Raw genomic sequence first — 17,636 nt, forward strand, 5'->3', positions numbered from 1 at the left:
TGTCTGGTCAGTATATATATAATGTATTCTTTTATGTCATTTTAATGTGTTAGTTAATATTATACATTTACAAATATATATGTCCAAAGTGCACATTAGTAACTATATATATATATATATATATATATATATATATATATATATATATATATATGTGTGTATGTGTGTGTGTGTGTATGTGTGTGTGTGTGTATGTGTGTGTGTGTGTATGTGTGTGTGTGTGTATGTGTGTGTGTGTGTATGTGTGTGTGTGTGTATGTGTGTGTGTGTGTATGTGTGTGTGTGTGTATGTGTGTGTGTGTGTATGTGTGTGTGTGTGTATGTGTGTGTGTGTGTATGTGTGTGTGTGTGTATGTGTGTGTGTGTGTGTGTGTGTGTGAGTGTGCATGATTCCAAATGACTAACTTAATTTATAGACACACCTACAACTTTGAGCCAAGTGTATTTACCTATTTTTAATAATAATTAATTATTGAAAAAATGTATTAATAATTTTTAATTTATTGGCGCTTCCTTCTAGAGACTTTTTAGAGTTTTTTCACTATGACTATAATAAACTATATATACTGGCGATCACACTGTTAAATACTTAAGACCTAAAATGTCCACTGCATGCCTCCAAATATTTTATCCCTTTTTTTTTTTTGGAGGACTCCTACACTAACTACCTGAAACATGGCCCATTCATTTCCACCTCAGCCGAGCCGTGCTCTGAATGTACACATCAGTGTAAGAGCCTGCGGGTCACGTGACGTGACGTGCGGCCAACATGGCGACGCAGTGCTGAGATAGCAGCGTCCAACTGGCCCCGCTTGAACCAGCGACAACATCGGCCCGCTCCTGGTAACCTCACACCCCTGCCAAACCGCAGGGAACGGGCCAGCGATGACGGCCTGACGGACTACTTTAACACGTCAACCGAGAGATGAAAGAGCAGGAAGAGCTGGAAACCCATCGACGGCATACGCAGACAGAAAGCCTGAGCACCAAGAGCATGTTTCTGTCTCGAGCGCTGGAGAAAATCCTCGCGGATAAGGAGGTGAAGCGGAGCCAACACAGCCAGCTGCGCAAGGCCTGTCAAGTGGCGCTGGGTGAGCTGCTTTTGTTACCTCTCAGGCCTCAAACACACCACTGAGATCCTCCACTGCCCCCTGATATCCTAAATTAAGGTTAAAGTCTGGTTAGCGAGCTATTGTCATTCCAGCGCGAGTCAGTGTCAGGACTCCGTTTGTTTCATTTTGCCTCAAGTTGAATCCCGTCGGCTATATATTGTTACAGTCATATGAATGAGATGTTGGCAGCAGAGTAAACGACTTGTCTGTGTCCAGCACCTCGTGTTTTGGTTATAACGAGCTGTTAGCATGTGTTAGCTGGAATCAGCTGCTATCCAACAAGCTACCGATTTTGTTGTTGTTTTATCGACTTTGACAGATTGGTGATGTACTGCTCCCTTATTGATTAAAGATCACTCATTGATTTAAAGAATCGATCTGTAGGATGAGTAACATCTTAAAGGAACAGTTCACTCTAAAATAAAAAAAATCATTTATTCACACTCAAAGAGTTGTCTTAAGCCTGGCTTGGTCAGTCACCATTCAATTTCATTGCATAATTTGCCGTCCAGTGGCATTAAATGGTGACTCTGAGGCTTTCAGTCTGACATCGTTGGCATTGATCCCGAAATTAGAATACTGTCATAATTTTCTCTCTCATGTATTTCCAAACATGGCATTTTGTTATGTTGAATAAAAAAGATGAATGTTGGTAACTAGGGATGTTCATTTTAACCGGTTAACCGTTAACCGACCGTAAGAATTTGACCGATTAATGCAATCAGTTAAATGGTTTAAAAAGTCATTTATTTTTGGCCGATTTTTAACTGCTCTTATTAATCGTTGATCCCGAAATTAGAATTCTGTCATAATTTTCTCTCTCATGTATTTCCAAACATGGCATTTTGTTATGTTGAATAAAAAAGATGAATGTTGGTAACTAGGGATGTTCATTTTAACCGGTTAACCGTTAACCGACCATAAGAATTTGACCGATTAATGCAATCAGTTAAATGGTTTAAAAAGTCATTTATTTATTTTTTTCGGTAATTTATCAAAATATTTAAAAAAGTTTGCTGCATGGTTAAAATACGCTACACGTATATAAAGAAATTTGTATAAGTCGCATTTTATTATTTCATTCAGAAATAGGCCTAATGCTGACGCGAAATGTTTACAAACATTATAATAAACATTGTAAACATAGCTAGTAGGGCTGTGCGATATTGAAGAAACATGCGGTCATAATTTTCTCTCTCATGTATTTCCAAACATGGCATTTTGTTATGTTGAATAAAAAAGATGAATGTTGGTAACTAGGGATGTTCATTTTAACCGGTTAACCGTTAACCGACCGTAAGAATTTGACCGATTAATGCAATCAGTTAAATGGTTTAAAAAGTCATTTATTTTTTTTTTCTGTAATTTATCAAAATATTTAAAAAAGTTTGCTGCATGGTTAAAATACGCTACACGTATATAAAGAAATTTGTATAAGTCGCATTTTATTATTTCATTCAGAAATAGGCCTAATGCTGACGCGAAATGTTTACAAACATTATAATAAACATTGTAAACATAGCTAGTAGGGCTGTGCGATATTGAAGAAAAATGCGATATGCAATTCATTCATTAAATAATTTGATATGCGAACCGATAATGCTTAAAGTGCCACATGCTCAAATTAAACGGTGGTGAATAAATCTCATTCTGATTCTAATAAGAAAGCACCCCTACAACAACTTCTGAAAGTGCACGGTAGTGTTTTACTCGAGCATTACATAAAAATGTAGGTAACACTTTACAATAAGGTTCATTAGTTAAACATTAGTTAATGTATGAACTAACCATGAGCAATACATTTGTTACTGTATTTACTAATCTTCACTAACGTTAGTTAATAAAAATACAGATGTTCATTGTTAGTTCATGTTAGTTCACAGTGCATTAACTAATGTTAACAAGATTTTAATAATGTTAGTAAATGTTGAAATTAACATTAACAAAGATTAATAAACGCTGTATAAGTGCAGTTCATGTTAACTAATGTAGTTAACTAATGAACCTTATTGTAAAGTGTTACCAAAAAGTTTAATTGTAATTGGCCCCAAATATTGCAAGCTGTAGCGATATGCATATTGCGATATGTACATTTGAGATATTTCGATAATTTTGATATATTGCACAGCCCTAATAGCTAGGCTATTTTAGTTCCCCTCACTCCACAACAAAATCTTTCAATTAACAGTATTTAGAAAAGAACAAGAATTAAAAATATAAGAAGCTATAGCAATATAAACGACAAGCCAAAACGAATTCATTTAGGCTATAACGAAACTGAAATCAACGTTGGGTCTCTCATTCGATACAAAATCAAATGTTTCCGTATTCACGATGTATTTGAATGCCAAATTATTATTTATCATGTAGTCTGCTTCACTGGCATTCCAATATCCACGTAAGACTAAATGTTTTTCATAACATCATGGCGGTACGGTGATAACGCTTAACGGCACAGATTTTACTACATATTTAAACTGAGCAGTGTGTTTTTTCCATATTTTTGACTGACTGTATTTTATTATGATAATGAACAGGATGCATTGTCAAGGTAGCAAAGCTTAACTGTGTGCGTATGTGGCGCCGGCGCAATCACTTGAGTTTTTTCCTTCTAACAGTGGAAGCAACTACTCCTTTTAGTCCTAAAGATAATCGGAATTGTAAAAGGTTTGCCTTTATTTGTGTATATTCACAATAAAAACAAATCTTTGTGCTTTTGTAAAATAAGCCAAAAAGAAAAATAGGATGTATTTTTTCTGCCGTCTGTTTCCTTTCGCGCAGCACAAAAATGAACCGAAACTCTGCATACTAGGCTACTTGTTACACAGTTTTTATTTTGTTTTCTTAATTTATTAAGTAAAAATATATTTCTCATTTAGGCCTATTTATTGTTATTATTATATTATTATTCTTTATATAAATATAGCCTAGCTTTATTATGTTTATCTCCGCTCGCAGAGCGCTGCGATGGATATGAAGACTATGTGAATCCTCATGTTCTGTTGTTTGCTGCTTTTTGCGCATGTAAAATTAATCCCCGGGAAACAAATGTTAGTATTTTTAACTGGTCACAGACACTTATCCTTTCTAATTTAATTAAATTCTAATTTAAAATAAACTTGTCGGTTAACAGTTAATAATCGGTTAACAAGCGTTGGTTGTTGGTTAGGAAAAATAACCGAAATGAACATCCGTATTGGTAACCAAATAGTTTTGGTCACCATTGACAAAAAAGGGGGGTGAGCAAATTATGACAGTTTTCAAGAACTAACCTTTTAATTTTTTTATGTTTATCTAGTGACATGTGATGGGCATTAGCTGCTTACTTTGAATTCCCATTTTTGTTCAATAACTTCCCGAAATATCCATCCCTCTTTTTGTGTATAAGCTGGATATGCAGGTTAGACTCATTTGACTCGTCCCGCCTGTGCTGCATTACTAATTTACAAAGTTAATGAGCACATGTTGAGACTGGAGGATCTAGTTTCTTAGTGTGCTTTTCCAAACTCTAACCTTTGTTCTGAAGTGTCAATCTAAAAATACTTTAATCTGAACAAAAAATCTCCATGTATTTTATTTGAAAACTTCTGTTGTTTTGTCTTTTGGTTTGAGGTTTGATCTTGAAAGTCGGTGAAGAGTTGTAGTGCTCAACCATTTGGCTGTTAATGTAATGCTACTTCCTAGTGCGTTTGTTTGAATGCTCTCTGAAGCACGTCATTCAAACAGACACTCCCTCATTTACCTGCCATGTGAGTGAATGAGGCTGATTAACATACAGACCTATTTACACAGTCCACTGGCCACCCGGATTCACTGCTAGGCAATGGCTTAGGTAGAGTTGAACTATTCAGTTAGTGTTCTTATGTTGTGCTGCCTGGATACATGTAACACTTTTGAGTATCACAGGTAGCCAGATACATATTTCTAAATATATAGTTCATGAAATGTTGGCAATTTTATGAAATGTGTTGTTGCTTAAGCTCAGTTTCCTGTACCAGATAACTGTCTGATAATGAATAAGGAGGATCCATTTTTGATTGTTCTTCAGAGGCACCAAAAACTGTACAAATATGTCACTCATCCCAGTAACCTTGTTTATTTTAAAGAAATAGTTCTCCCAGAACTGAAAATTGTGATTTATTCACTCTCATGTTTTTTTCTGTATGGCTTACTTTCTTCTGTGGAAGACAGAACGGGTTGAAATTTTTGAAGAATGTAATTGGTTGTGGTTTTCCTGGTATTCGAAAGTGATCGTTTTGTGTGAGAAATCTAAGCTGTTATTCGCTGATAATTTTCCTCCTCAGTGAGCTGTTAACCGCTGGGATCACTGAATCAACAACTAGATCTGTCCAAATCATGAATGAATCATTCAGACCTGTCTTGTAAACCATATCGACGGATTCATTGAAAAGACGCAGCACAAAAGAACAATTTATTTACAAATTGGACTTTGGATGGGCTTGGATAATTGACTAACCATTTAACAACCAACTAGGTGATTAGTGATGTTGGCAAGTGAGTTTAAGATTTGTAGTGGTGGTGTTTAAAGGAATCTTCACCGAGAGGTTTTGACTCTTCATCCCATTTAAAGGGATATTTCACCAAAAAATGAAAATTCGGTCATTAATTACTCACCCTCATGTTGTTCCAAACCCGTAAGACCTTTGTTCATCTTCGGAACACAAATTAAGATATTTTTTATGAAATTCGAGAGCTTTCTGACTAGGGCTGCTTGATAAATCGCATATTTATGTGCATCTTGTCAGTAAAGGCGGTTCTGTAATCAGCGGTAAATCTCCATCACGTGCGTGCTTTCACATGGAGCAGCATTTACTACACAGAGCCGTTGTTAACTGACAAGCTGCACAAAACCACGATCATATGTGAATGTGGCTTTGTGCAGCTTGTCATTGAAATAGACATTGCTGAATACATTTACATTTAGTCATTTAGCAGACGCTTTTATCCAAAGCGACTTACAAATGAGGACAATAAAAGCAGTCAAAACTAACAAAAGAGCAACAATATATAAGTGCAAATGACAAGTCTCGGTTAGCCTAACGCAGTACTCGTAGCAAGGTGTATATATATATATATATATACAGTGGGTACGGAAAGTATTCAGGTCTGAATACTTTCCGTACCCACTGTATATATACACACACACACATATACACATAATGTGCATAAAGAAAAACAAGTAGATAGAATAGAAAAAATAGAAAGCTAGTGTTTGTTTGTTTTTTGTTGAAGATAAATACAGATAAAGTAGAATTAAAATAGACAGCCTAATACTCGAATACCCTAATGTAAATGTAAATACTAAGACATTTAGTAGTTTTCTGAATTAGCGCTCTCTCCGCTTTGAGAGAGGTGTGACAAATAGACATGAGTTGATTCATGTGTTAATTTGTCTCTCTCTTTCTCTCTCTCTCTCGCTCTTTTTTTTTATTTATTTTTTTTAGATGAAATCAAGCATGAACTGGAAAAGCAGAAGTAAGTTTTCATACCAACATGCACCAACCATGCAAAAGTCTCCTGTGATCTACATTGATGTAACATTAAGAGAATGCTTATTGTGTTATGAAAAGGCTAAATCATCTTCATTCTGAACCATCATGGTTATGTAATAATTTAGGGTCCTGGTCTCATTGATGTCCATGCTGAACAAAAGGCCCCCAGTAATGTTAAAGGGCTACTGACATGAAGATGTTAAAAAATAAATGTTTGTTCTTGTTTAATATGGTGTAACATTCAGTGAATGAAGTATGTTTCAGTGCTGCATGGTTATTCCCGCTGACTGACCTGTGCTGTGAATCTTGTATGTGCCAGGGATGGCACTATTGTTCCTCCCAGAGCTAACTACATTGAGGCTGACAAGTACGTCCTGCCTTTCGAGCTGGCATGTCAGTCCAAGTCTCCTCGTATTGTCAGTACGTCTCTCGACTGCTTACAGGTACGCAGCGTTCTCATTCTCCTCACTCTACTGCAGTGTTTCATCTTACTCAACATTAAAGGTGCCATAGAATGCATTGATACAATATTTTAAATTGTTCTCTGATATCTATGTACTGTAATGTAACAGGCTACCGCTAGCAAGCAGCTAACATGTCCCTTTAGTGGCTCGCGTTATTTTAGTAGAACGCGCGTTATTTGTTCTCCGTGCCTTTCTGAATACAGACACCGACCCATCCCTGTACATCACATCCCTTCAACAGCCTGTAACATAACATTTATTTCCATGATCTGCCATTTTCGCTATTATCCTCGCTTGTTTCTTCACAATACCTGCAGAACTTCTGATGATTCGGCTGTGCAGGTTCGGCTGGCGGCTGGCTAGCATAGAACATGGGCGGGTATATGCAAATGTTGGGGGCGTAACTATTAGTGATCCCGACTGTAACGTCACAGTTGGTGTTATGTTCTGATTCACCTATTTTTCAGTGGTCTTTTGCATGCACAAGGTTTACATAAGGAGGAGGAAAACAATGGTGTTTGAGGCTCACGGTATGTCATTTCCTAGTACAGAACTGTTATTATTCAACTATGCCAAGGTAAATACAGTTTTCCATTCTATGGCACCTTTAATACATTTAAAACACTTGTTTTAAAACTTGTCTTTATTTTTTAATCCTTGTAAATAGGAGGTTTTTTTGCACGTGTGACTAATTTATTTGTTTGTAGTCTGCAAGGAAAACCGTTTGTGAAATCACTAAGATCATGAAGCTTATACAAACCTGATAGTTATGAATATTGAATTAATTCAAACACACTGCATTAATGAACGTGTATTACACTGTAATACCTCCATTGCGTACGTTGCAAACGTCCCATCATTACTACTGCAAATAATGTAGATATTTCAGATAGTACACTGTCTGAACAAATGGATCTATTTTAGTTTCAGACATTGATCCCGGATGCTGGATTTCATTACTTGAACAATTACAGTCGGTCTAGTTCATTCCCGTTATGTAAATTGCAGTTCACTAGTTTTAATATTTAAATTCATTTAATCATTCCGCTCATACATTTTCTCACTGACCTCTCTTTTATTCATCACAGAAACTCATTGCGTATGGGCACGTCACAGGGAACGCCCCTGACAGCGGAGCTCCAGGAAAACGGCTAATTGACCGGCTGGTGGAGACCATCTGTAACTGCTTTCAGGGACCCCAGACTGATGAGGGGGTACAGCTACAGATCATTAAGGTAAACAACTCTCCATCATACCAGTTCATTTTTGAGACAGGCATTTCTTGATATTGAAATTCATATTTGATGGTTGATGTAATGCAAATATATGTAATACAATAAATTACATACATACACCACTGTACAGAAGTTTGGGGTAAGTTTTTATTTATTTATTTTTTTTTAGTTTATTCAGCAAGGATATTAGCACATGATGCTTTAAATCTGTGACAAAGACATTTATAACGTTACATTATAGTGTAACAAATAATGTTACATTATATACGGTTATGCAATATATATATATATATTATACAATATACACAATGTTATATTATAAAGACATTTATAATGATACAAAAATGTCTGTTTTAAATAAATGCTGTTTTTCTGTTCATCAAAGAATCCACAAAAATATTAAGCAGCACAACGGTTTTCAACATTAATAATAATAAATGTTTCTTGAGCACCAGGGGCCCGTTCTTCGTACGTCGCTTATTACATCCGAGATGAAATGTAACATCCCAGATGATATCATCGCGCTAATCAGGATCTGGCTAATTCGGTTCTTCGAACGCAGCTGTTGTTGATGATTAGTATGGCTGGATTGAGTTATTGGAGATAATTGCGCGTTCATGGGTTGGTTTAAAAGGGGCTATGTATCGATACTCGAAACCACGATCAGCAGTGCAGCGATTGGCTGGCGGCAAGACAGCAACGTAATGAGATCATATAATTAAAAAAGACACCTGCTGGAAAAACTTAATAAGGAAACAGCCAAGCGAACAAAACTACATAAATGTTATAACACATCAATTAAATGTGCACTGTTTTTATTTTATTTTAATATTTTACATGATTCCCAATTATTTATATTCACGATTTCTATATTTGTACAGGCTTTACATTTTTATTTCAATGTAGTAATTAGCAATTCATTTAATTTTATCTTTGAAGCAGATTTGTTATTTGAAAGAAGTAATTAAAGTTTCTTAAGGGTCAAGATCATGTTATCTGCATCTCCTGCGCTCCATCAAGCCACTCCCATAATATCTGTCACCACTCAAATTAATGCACGACTACATTATCTGTATAGCATGTGTGTAAGACTCGAATACAAGTAATAATTGAAGTAATTATGAAGTAATAATTTTATGACGAATAAATCTCTTGATTGAGTAAAACTGTCTGTGTCTGTAGTATTAAAGACTACACAACATTATTATATTATCTTTAAATTAATTTTTAAATGATTATTATTTTAAATTATTGTCCCTGGATTAGTAGGGTACTCTTGTAATAAAGTAGCGGTGGTAGCACTGCATTAATGAACGTGTATTACACTGTAATACCTCCATTGCGTACGTTGCAAACGTCCCATCATTACTACTGCAAATAATGTAGATATTTCAGATAGTACACTGTCTGAACAAATGGATCTATTTTAGTTTCAGACATTGATCCCGGATGCTGGATTTCATTACTTGAACAATTACAGTCGGTCTAGTTCATTCCCGTTATGTAAATTGCAGTTCACTAGTTTTAATATTTAAATTCATTTAATCATTCCGCTCATACATTTTCTCACTGACCTCTCTTTTATTCATCACAGAAACTCATTGCGTATGGGCACGTCACAGGGAACGCCCCTGACAGCGGAGCTCCAGGAAAACGGCTAATTGACCGGCTGGTGGAGACCCACTGTAACTGCTTTCAGGGACCCCAGACTGATGAGGGGGTACAGCTACAGATCATTAAGGTAAACAACTCTCCATCATACCAGTTCATTTTTGAGACAGGCATTTCTTGATATTGAAATTCATATTTGATGGTTGATGTAATGCAAATATATGTAATACAATAAATTACATACATACACCACTGTACAGAAGTTTGGGGTAAGTTTTTATTTATTTTTTTTTTTTTAGTTTATTCAGCAAGGATATTAGCACATGATGCTTTAAATCTGTGACAAAGACATTTATAACGTTACATTATAGTGTAACAAATAATGTTACATTATATACGGTTATGCAATATATATATATATATTATACAATATACACAATGTTATATTATAAAGACATTTATAATGATACAAAAATGTCTGTTTTAAATAAATGCTGTTTTTCTGTTCATCAAAGAATCCACAAAAATATTAAGCAGCACAACGGTTTTCAACATTAATAATAATAAATGTTTCTTGAGCACCAGGGGCCCGTTCTTCGTACGTCGCTTATTACATCCGAGATGAAATGTAACATCCCAGATGATATCATCGCGCTAATCAGGATCTGGCTAATTCGGTTCTTCGAACGCAGCTGTTGTTGATGATTAGTATGGCTGGATTGAGTTATTGGAGATAATTGCGCGTTCATGGGTTGGTTTAAAAGGGGCTATGTATCGATACTCGAAACCACGATCAGCAGTGCAGCGATTGGCTGGCGGCAAGACAGCAACGTAATGAGATCATATAATTAAAAAAGACACCTGCTGGAAAAACTTAATAAGGAAACAGCCAAGCGAACAAAACTACATAAATGTTATAACACATCAATTAAATGTGCACTGTTTTTATTTTATTTTAATATTTTACATGATTCCCAATTATTTATATTCACGATTTCTATATTTGTACAGGCTTTACATTTTTATTTCAATGTAGTAATTAGCAATTCATTTAATTTTATCTTTAATTCAGTTTTGCCATTACAATAATTATTTATAGAATAAAATATATTAAAATCTAAATCTCTTAATTAAATTGTAATAATATTTCACAATGTTACTGTTTTTACTGTATCTTTGATCAAATAAATGCAGCCTTGGTGAGCATCACAGACTTCTTTCAAAAACATTACAATATATTATATATTAAATGAATAATTTTTTTTTTTTTTAACATTCACTAAATTTACTTAAAGAAAATTTACATTGGTTTTAATTATTTTAATCAAATTTTTTGGGGGAAGAAAAGCATTCACTAAATTTACTTAAAGAAAATTTACATTGGTTTTAATTATTTTAATCAAATTTTTTGGGGGAAGAAAAGTTGCAATATAGTATGAATTCATAGTTTCATCATTCATAAAACATCTCTTTTTGACCTTGCAGTAAGTTCACCTGGTCACTGCATTGGAGCTCATGCCAAAGTAATCAAAGCTGCTTCTGTATAGAGCACCAATCGTCAACACACTGAGGAAATTTAGTTAACTAAACGATCATATAAGTTGACAACACCATGATTACCTTACACCATTTGATAAGCTGAGCATTAAAGTACAAAGTCTTTTCTTTGATCCAAGCCTAACACTTATCATTTTAGATGAGCATGATGTGTGAAAGATTTACTAGTATTCGGTTGTCTATAAATGGAGAGAAAATGCAGCAGTACATAGAGAGTAGTGGTTTGCATAAGGGCAGTTTTACCACCAAGATGTGTACATAAGATCGCATGATTATCTGAGAAAGCCACCTATTAAAGGTCTTGTTTTCATCAATGTCATTAATTACCTGCATAATTCTTCAAGCCTTAAACTTATCATTGTATCTGAAACACTTTTGTCTCAGTGGGTTTTTAAAATGCATTTTCTTAAAATTATAATTTAAGTGAAAATGTCTTAGTAATTGGGTTGTCCCTTTGTAACTTTAATGGCAGCAGAACTCAAAATGCCTGGACTTAAAAAGTTTGTGTAAAACCAATGATTTGAGATGAATCCAAAGAGCATCTTGAGCTTCAAGGGAAGAAGAAAATCTAACTGTCTGCACAGTCACATGTTCAGTGTCACAAATTTACTCATTTAATAAGCTGACCTAGAAATATTGTAGAATTATACAAAAATAGTGTAGAATATTTTATTTTTTGAAATCCTAAAAAAAGTTTTTTGTTTTTTTTGTGGTCCGATTTTTGGACCTCACTGTATTCGAATAAATTGGCATTATCTGTGATTTAATAATGCATTGTGTTGCTACATGATTATCTGAGAAAGCCACCTATTAAAGGTCTTGTTTTCATCAATGTCATTAATTACCTGCATAATTCTTCAATCCTTCTTCAAACTTATCATTGTATCTGAAACACTTTTGTCTCAGTGGGTTTTTAAAATGCATTTTCTTAAAATTATAATTTAAGTGAAAATGTCTTAGTAATTGGGTTGTCCCTTTGTAACTTTAATGGCAGCAGAACTCAAAATGCCTGAACTTAAAAAGTTTGTGTAAAACCAATGATTTGAGATTAATCCAAAGAGCATCTTGAGCTTCAAGGGAAGAAGAAAATCTGACTGTCTGCACAGTCACATGATCAGTGTCACAAATTTACTCATTTAATAAGCTGACCTAGAAATATTGTAGAATTATACAAAAATAGTGTAGAATTTTATTTTTTGAAATCCTAAAAAAAGTTTTTTGTTTTTTTTTGTGGTCCGATTTTTGGACCTCACTGTATTCGAATAAATTGGCATTATCTGTGATTTAATAATGCATTGTGTTGCTCTACAGGCTCTGCTGACTGCTGTGACATCACCACACATAGAGATTCACGAGGGAACGATTCTCCTCACTGTCCGCACCTGCTACAACATCTACCTGGCCAGCCGCAACCTGATCAACCAGACCACAGCCAAGGCCACTCTCACACAGATGCTCAATGTCATCTTCACCCGTATGGAGAACCAGGCGGTTAGTATATAGCATCTCCAACTGCCTCTATTTGGATGTGATGTGTCACCCTAGTAGAACTTGGGGCGACATTATGGTTTAGAAAATTAGACTAAAACTGGGAAACTAGGTTTGATTTTATGGCTCTCTTGTAGGCTCTGGAAGCTCAGGAAGCAGAGAAGGACAGACAATGTCTGCAGCTGCACAATCCTTCTCCAGTATCCAGTAACCCTTCTCCTGTAGCCCAGAATCCTTCCCCAACTCCTGGTCGGGGGTCTGGGTCACCATGGCTCGGACAAGCCCGCTCCGAACAGAACGGACCCCCATCCCCCTCACTCAGCCCCCCTGGGGTCCCCTCCACTCCTTCCACCCCCCAAGACTCATCCTCCATCAATGGCCAGCCAGAAGAGTCCAAGTCAGAGGAGGAGTTTGCTACTGATAAACGGAGCACAAAGGAAATTGAACAGCCAGGTACAGGGAATCACTGCTGTCGTGATATATGAGAAATGACTCCAAATTGTAAGGTTCTGGCAATTTCCAGTTGTTTTAGAAAGCTGTTTTGATGCACTTTATTTGGGTAGTTGATTCTGTTTTTAATTTGACTGTTCTTAAAGAAGAAGAGATTCAGGAGTCAAACCAGACGACTTCATCAGTGGCAAGAGATGTTGAGGGAGAGGAGGTCCATCTACAGCCTGAGACAGAAGCAGGCACTGAGTTTCAGGAAGAGACTGAGCCGGACAGTGGATTGGGAGATAGCTCTGTGGAAGGAGGTGCGTCACACTGGAAATAGTTGACTGTAGCTTTATGGGGACCTATGAAGTAGTAGTCACTCCTGCCTCTGTTTCTACAACAGGCTTAGATCAACATTCTGACTCCGAAACCAAAGTGCCGCCCCCTGTTGTTCGAGCACAGCCTGAGACAGAAGCAGGCACTGAGTTTCAGGAAGAGACTGAGCCGGACAGTGGATTGGGAGATAGCTCTGTGGAAGGAGGTGCGTCACACTGGAAATAGTTGACTGTAGCTTTATGGGGACCTATGAAGTAGTAGTCACTCCTGCCTCTGTTTCTACAACAGGCTTAGAGCAACATTCTGACTCCGAAACCAAAGTGCCGCCCCCTGTTGTTCGAGTCGACACACAGCAGATGAACGGAATGGTGGATGACCGTGGCTCAGAGTCCTCCATAGACATTCTGGTGTGTTTTTCATTTGTTTAATAAGACATACAGGACCGTTCAAAAGTGTGGGGTCAGTCTTTTTTTTCTTCTAATACTCTTATTCAGCTAAGTAAAGTGATTAAATTGAGCAAAAGAGACAGTAAAGACATTAAATGCTGTTCTTTTAAACTTTCTATTGATCAAAAAATACTGAAAAAAGTATCACGGTTTTCAGAAAATTATTAATAAGCAGTACAACTGTTTTCAATGTTGTTATTAAAAATAACAACAAAAAGAAAAAGACTTCAAAAACATTAACAAATCTTATAGATCCCAAACTTTTAAACATAAGTGTGTAAAGACATTGTCCATAAAGCCTTTTTTTATTGTGGTCTAACTGTTATTTTGTTTGTTTACTGAACAGGATGCAGAAACCATTCAGGGCAATCAGACAGCTGCACGCTTTTCGCACATCCTACAGAAAGATGCCTTCCTTGTATTCCGCTCCCTCTGCAAGCTTTCCATGAAGCCCCTGGCTGATGGACCACCCGACCCAAAGTAAGAACCTGGAGAGGACATTTATTTACAGTAGATGAAATATGTGACCCTGGACCACAAAACCAGTCATAAGGGTAAATTTTTTAAAATTGAGATTTGTACATCTCAATGTACATGAAAGCTGAATAAATAATCTTTCCATTGATGTATGGTTTGTTATGATAGGACAATATTTGGTCGAGATACAACTATTCGAATATCTGGAATCTGAGGGTGCAAAAAAATCAAAATATTGAGAAAATTGCCTTTAAAGTTGTCCAAATGAAGTTCTTAGCAATGCATATTACTAATCAAAAATTAAGTTTTAATATATTTACAGTAGGAAATTTACAAAATATCTTCATGGAACACGGTCTTTACTTAATATCCTAGTGATTTTATGGCATAAAAGAAAAATCTATAATTTTGACCCATACAATGTAATTTTGGCTATTGCTACAAATATACCCCAGCGACTTAAGACTGGTTTTGTGGTCCAGGGTCACATATTAGATAAATTGTGTCTATAGTGTGATCATAAAAACTGAGATGTTGCTGGTGGAGATCTGAGTGCTCTGTTTCTGTCTACACTCCCTGTAGAACAATTTTGAATTAATTTGCCATTATTTGGAAAAGTATTCAGTTTCATGCTGCTGTCATTTTTCCATCCCCTCTCTTTCAGGTCCCATGAGTTGCGCTCTAAGGTGGTTTCCTTGCAGCTGTTGCTATCAGTGCTGCAGGGTGCTGGACCTGTGTTCCGAACCCATGAGATGTTTGTGAATGCCATCAAACAGTACCTGTGTGTGGCGCTCTCCAAAAACGGGGTCTCCTCTGTGCCTGAAGTATTTGAGCTGTCTCTTGCCATCTTCCTTACCCTGCTCTCCCACTTCAAAGTGCACCTTAAGATGCAGATTGAGGTAAAAAATATCAGATACGCTGTCAGGCTGTTTGTACACACTTTAATAAAATTGTTTCGCATGATCTTTAAAACCTTTGATCTCAAAATGTAGATGTGCTTAAATGTATGAAATTAGTTTTACAAACAAATTGTTTCTACGTGAAAAAAAAAACAAACTAAAATGTTATTTCTTAATTTTCGTTTCCTCTTTTATTTATTTATTTATTTTTGTCTCTTTTCCTTTAGGTGTTCTTCAGGGAGATCTTTCTAACAATCCTGGAGACGACATCCAGCTCCTTTGAGCATAAGTGGATGGTCATTCAGACTCTAACGCGAATATGTGCGGGTTGGTGCACCTCAGTGTACACTTGCACACAACATGGACACATACACACAAATGTCTCGCACATTATTGGTTCAAATGTCAAACCCATTTGTGAATCAGTCTGCTGCTCTTCTCACAGATGCACAATGTGTGGTGGACATTTATGTGAACTATGACTGTGATCTCAACGCTGCCAACATTTATGAGCGGCTGGTAAATGACCTGTCTAAAATCGCCCAGGGAAGGAGTGGACAGGAGCTGGGCATGACTCCATTACAGGTGGCTATCGTCATGTTTGAACTACAACATTAGGATACTTTACATGGCATGTTATTAAGTTTAAATGTACATAATACAGCATATGCCATAAAATTTAGATTTCATTTAAAGGATTCTTTGATCTGAAACAACTTAAATAAGGTAAAAATATCAACACAAGTAATTAATCATTAAAAAAGACAACAATATTAGCAATGCCAAAAAAACATTTCAGAAATGAACCAGAAGAGTACAAACATCTCTTTTTAACTGGTTGCATGTTATCGATATCTCAGTATGTCATATAATTTAGATTTTTTTTTAAAACCGATAATTTATTTTAAAATTAATTCAAATGCGGTAAAAAATATATTAAAATAAGTATTTTTTTATTTTTTCATCTTTTTATTAAAATATAAAAAGATGAAGTGATTAATCATAAGGAGCCGACAATATTAGCAATGCCACAATACTACATTTTAAAAATAATTCCAGAACAGCACAAACCTCTCCAGTAAAAACTAGTGCATGATTCACTGCAGTGAAAATCTTCTCAAACTGCACTGTGTTGATTGGTTAATGATTCATTTGCAGGAGCTGAGTTTGAGAAAGAAAGGGCTGGAGTGTCTGGTGTCCATTTTGAAGTGCATGGTGGAATGGAGCAGAGACATGTACATCAACCCCAATCTGCAGGCCAACCTTGGTAAGACAGCACTGAGGTGTTTTAAACATCTGCATCATCAGAATTTTCTAAGTCTAGACTGTGTTGCGTTGTAGGTCAGGAACGTCCAGCAGAGGGTGACAGTGCGGATGGGAAGCTCCAGGAGCATCTTTCCTCTCGCAGAGATAGTGTGAGCTCTATGGACTCCACTGTGTCATCTGGAGTTCAGCAGTCTCAGCCAGATCACCCTGAGCAGTATGAGGTCATCAAGCAGCAGAAAGAGATCATTGAGCATGGCATTGAGCTGTAAGTTTTCTTTTCTTTTTTTTTTTTTTAAGTTTCTTTGTTTTCTTTTCCATGTGTTGCTTTGACCATTTCTGTGTTTCTTAAAGATTTAACAAGAAACCAAAAAGGGGGCTGCAATACCTGCAGGAGCAAGGCATGCTGGGCACCTCACCAGAGGATATCGCACAGTTCCTGCAACAGGAGGAGCGACTGGACACGGTAAGTTCATGCTTGTTTTCAGACATGGATAAATTAGTAAACCAAGACATTTTGTACTACTGTAGGCTCTGTTGTGTCATGTCATCAGACTCAAGTTGGTGAGTTCCTGGGAGAGAATGTGAAGTTTAATAAAGAGGCGATGTACTGCTACGTGGACCGGCTGGACTTTTGTGGCAAAGACTTTGTGTCAGCTCTCCGTGCCTTCCTGGAAGGCTTCAGGCTTCCGGGTGAAGCCCAGAAAATCGATAGGCTCATGGAGAAGTTTGCCGCCCGCTACCTGGAGTGCAATCAGGGGTGAGTTTTGCAGTCTGTGAAAGAGTTTTATATTTGTTAAGCT

The 17,636-nt window shown here is 36.4% G+C and overlaps 1 protein-coding gene across 1 annotated transcript in view; it reads left to right on the forward strand.

The window, feature by feature from the left end:
* The first annotated feature begins 728 nt into the window (after positions 1 to 728).
* The window catches only part of LOC107562465 (brefeldin A-inhibited guanine nucleotide-exchange protein 2-like), a 31,826-nt gene continuing 14,918 nt past the window's right edge, over positions 729 to 17,636 (forward strand). The window contains 16 exon segments of the mRNA XM_016247100.1: positions 729 to 1,091; positions 6,578 to 6,608; positions 6,945 to 7,068; positions 8,178 to 8,324; positions 12,804 to 12,983; positions 13,118 to 13,433; positions 13,577 to 13,732; positions 14,037 to 14,155; positions 14,541 to 14,674; positions 15,336 to 15,570; positions 15,798 to 15,897; positions 16,016 to 16,155; positions 16,729 to 16,837; positions 16,912 to 17,101; positions 17,188 to 17,299; positions 17,388 to 17,593. Coding sequence (XP_016102586.1) covers positions 926 to 1,091; positions 6,578 to 6,608; positions 6,945 to 7,068; positions 8,178 to 8,324; positions 12,804 to 12,983; positions 13,118 to 13,433; positions 13,577 to 13,732; positions 14,037 to 14,155; positions 14,541 to 14,674; positions 15,336 to 15,570; positions 15,798 to 15,897; positions 16,016 to 16,155; positions 16,729 to 16,837; positions 16,912 to 17,101; positions 17,188 to 17,299; positions 17,388 to 17,593 — 2,465 coding nt within the window. The 5' untranslated portion in view covers positions 729 to 925.

The sequence above is a fragment of the Sinocyclocheilus grahami genome, unplaced genomic scaffold (genome assembly GCF_001515645.1).
Source record: "Sinocyclocheilus grahami isolate Dianchi unplaced genomic scaffold, SAMN03320097.WGS_v1.1 scaffold824.1, whole genome shotgun sequence".
NCBI lineage: Eukaryota > Metazoa > Chordata > Actinopteri > Cypriniformes > Cyprinidae > Sinocyclocheilus > Sinocyclocheilus grahami.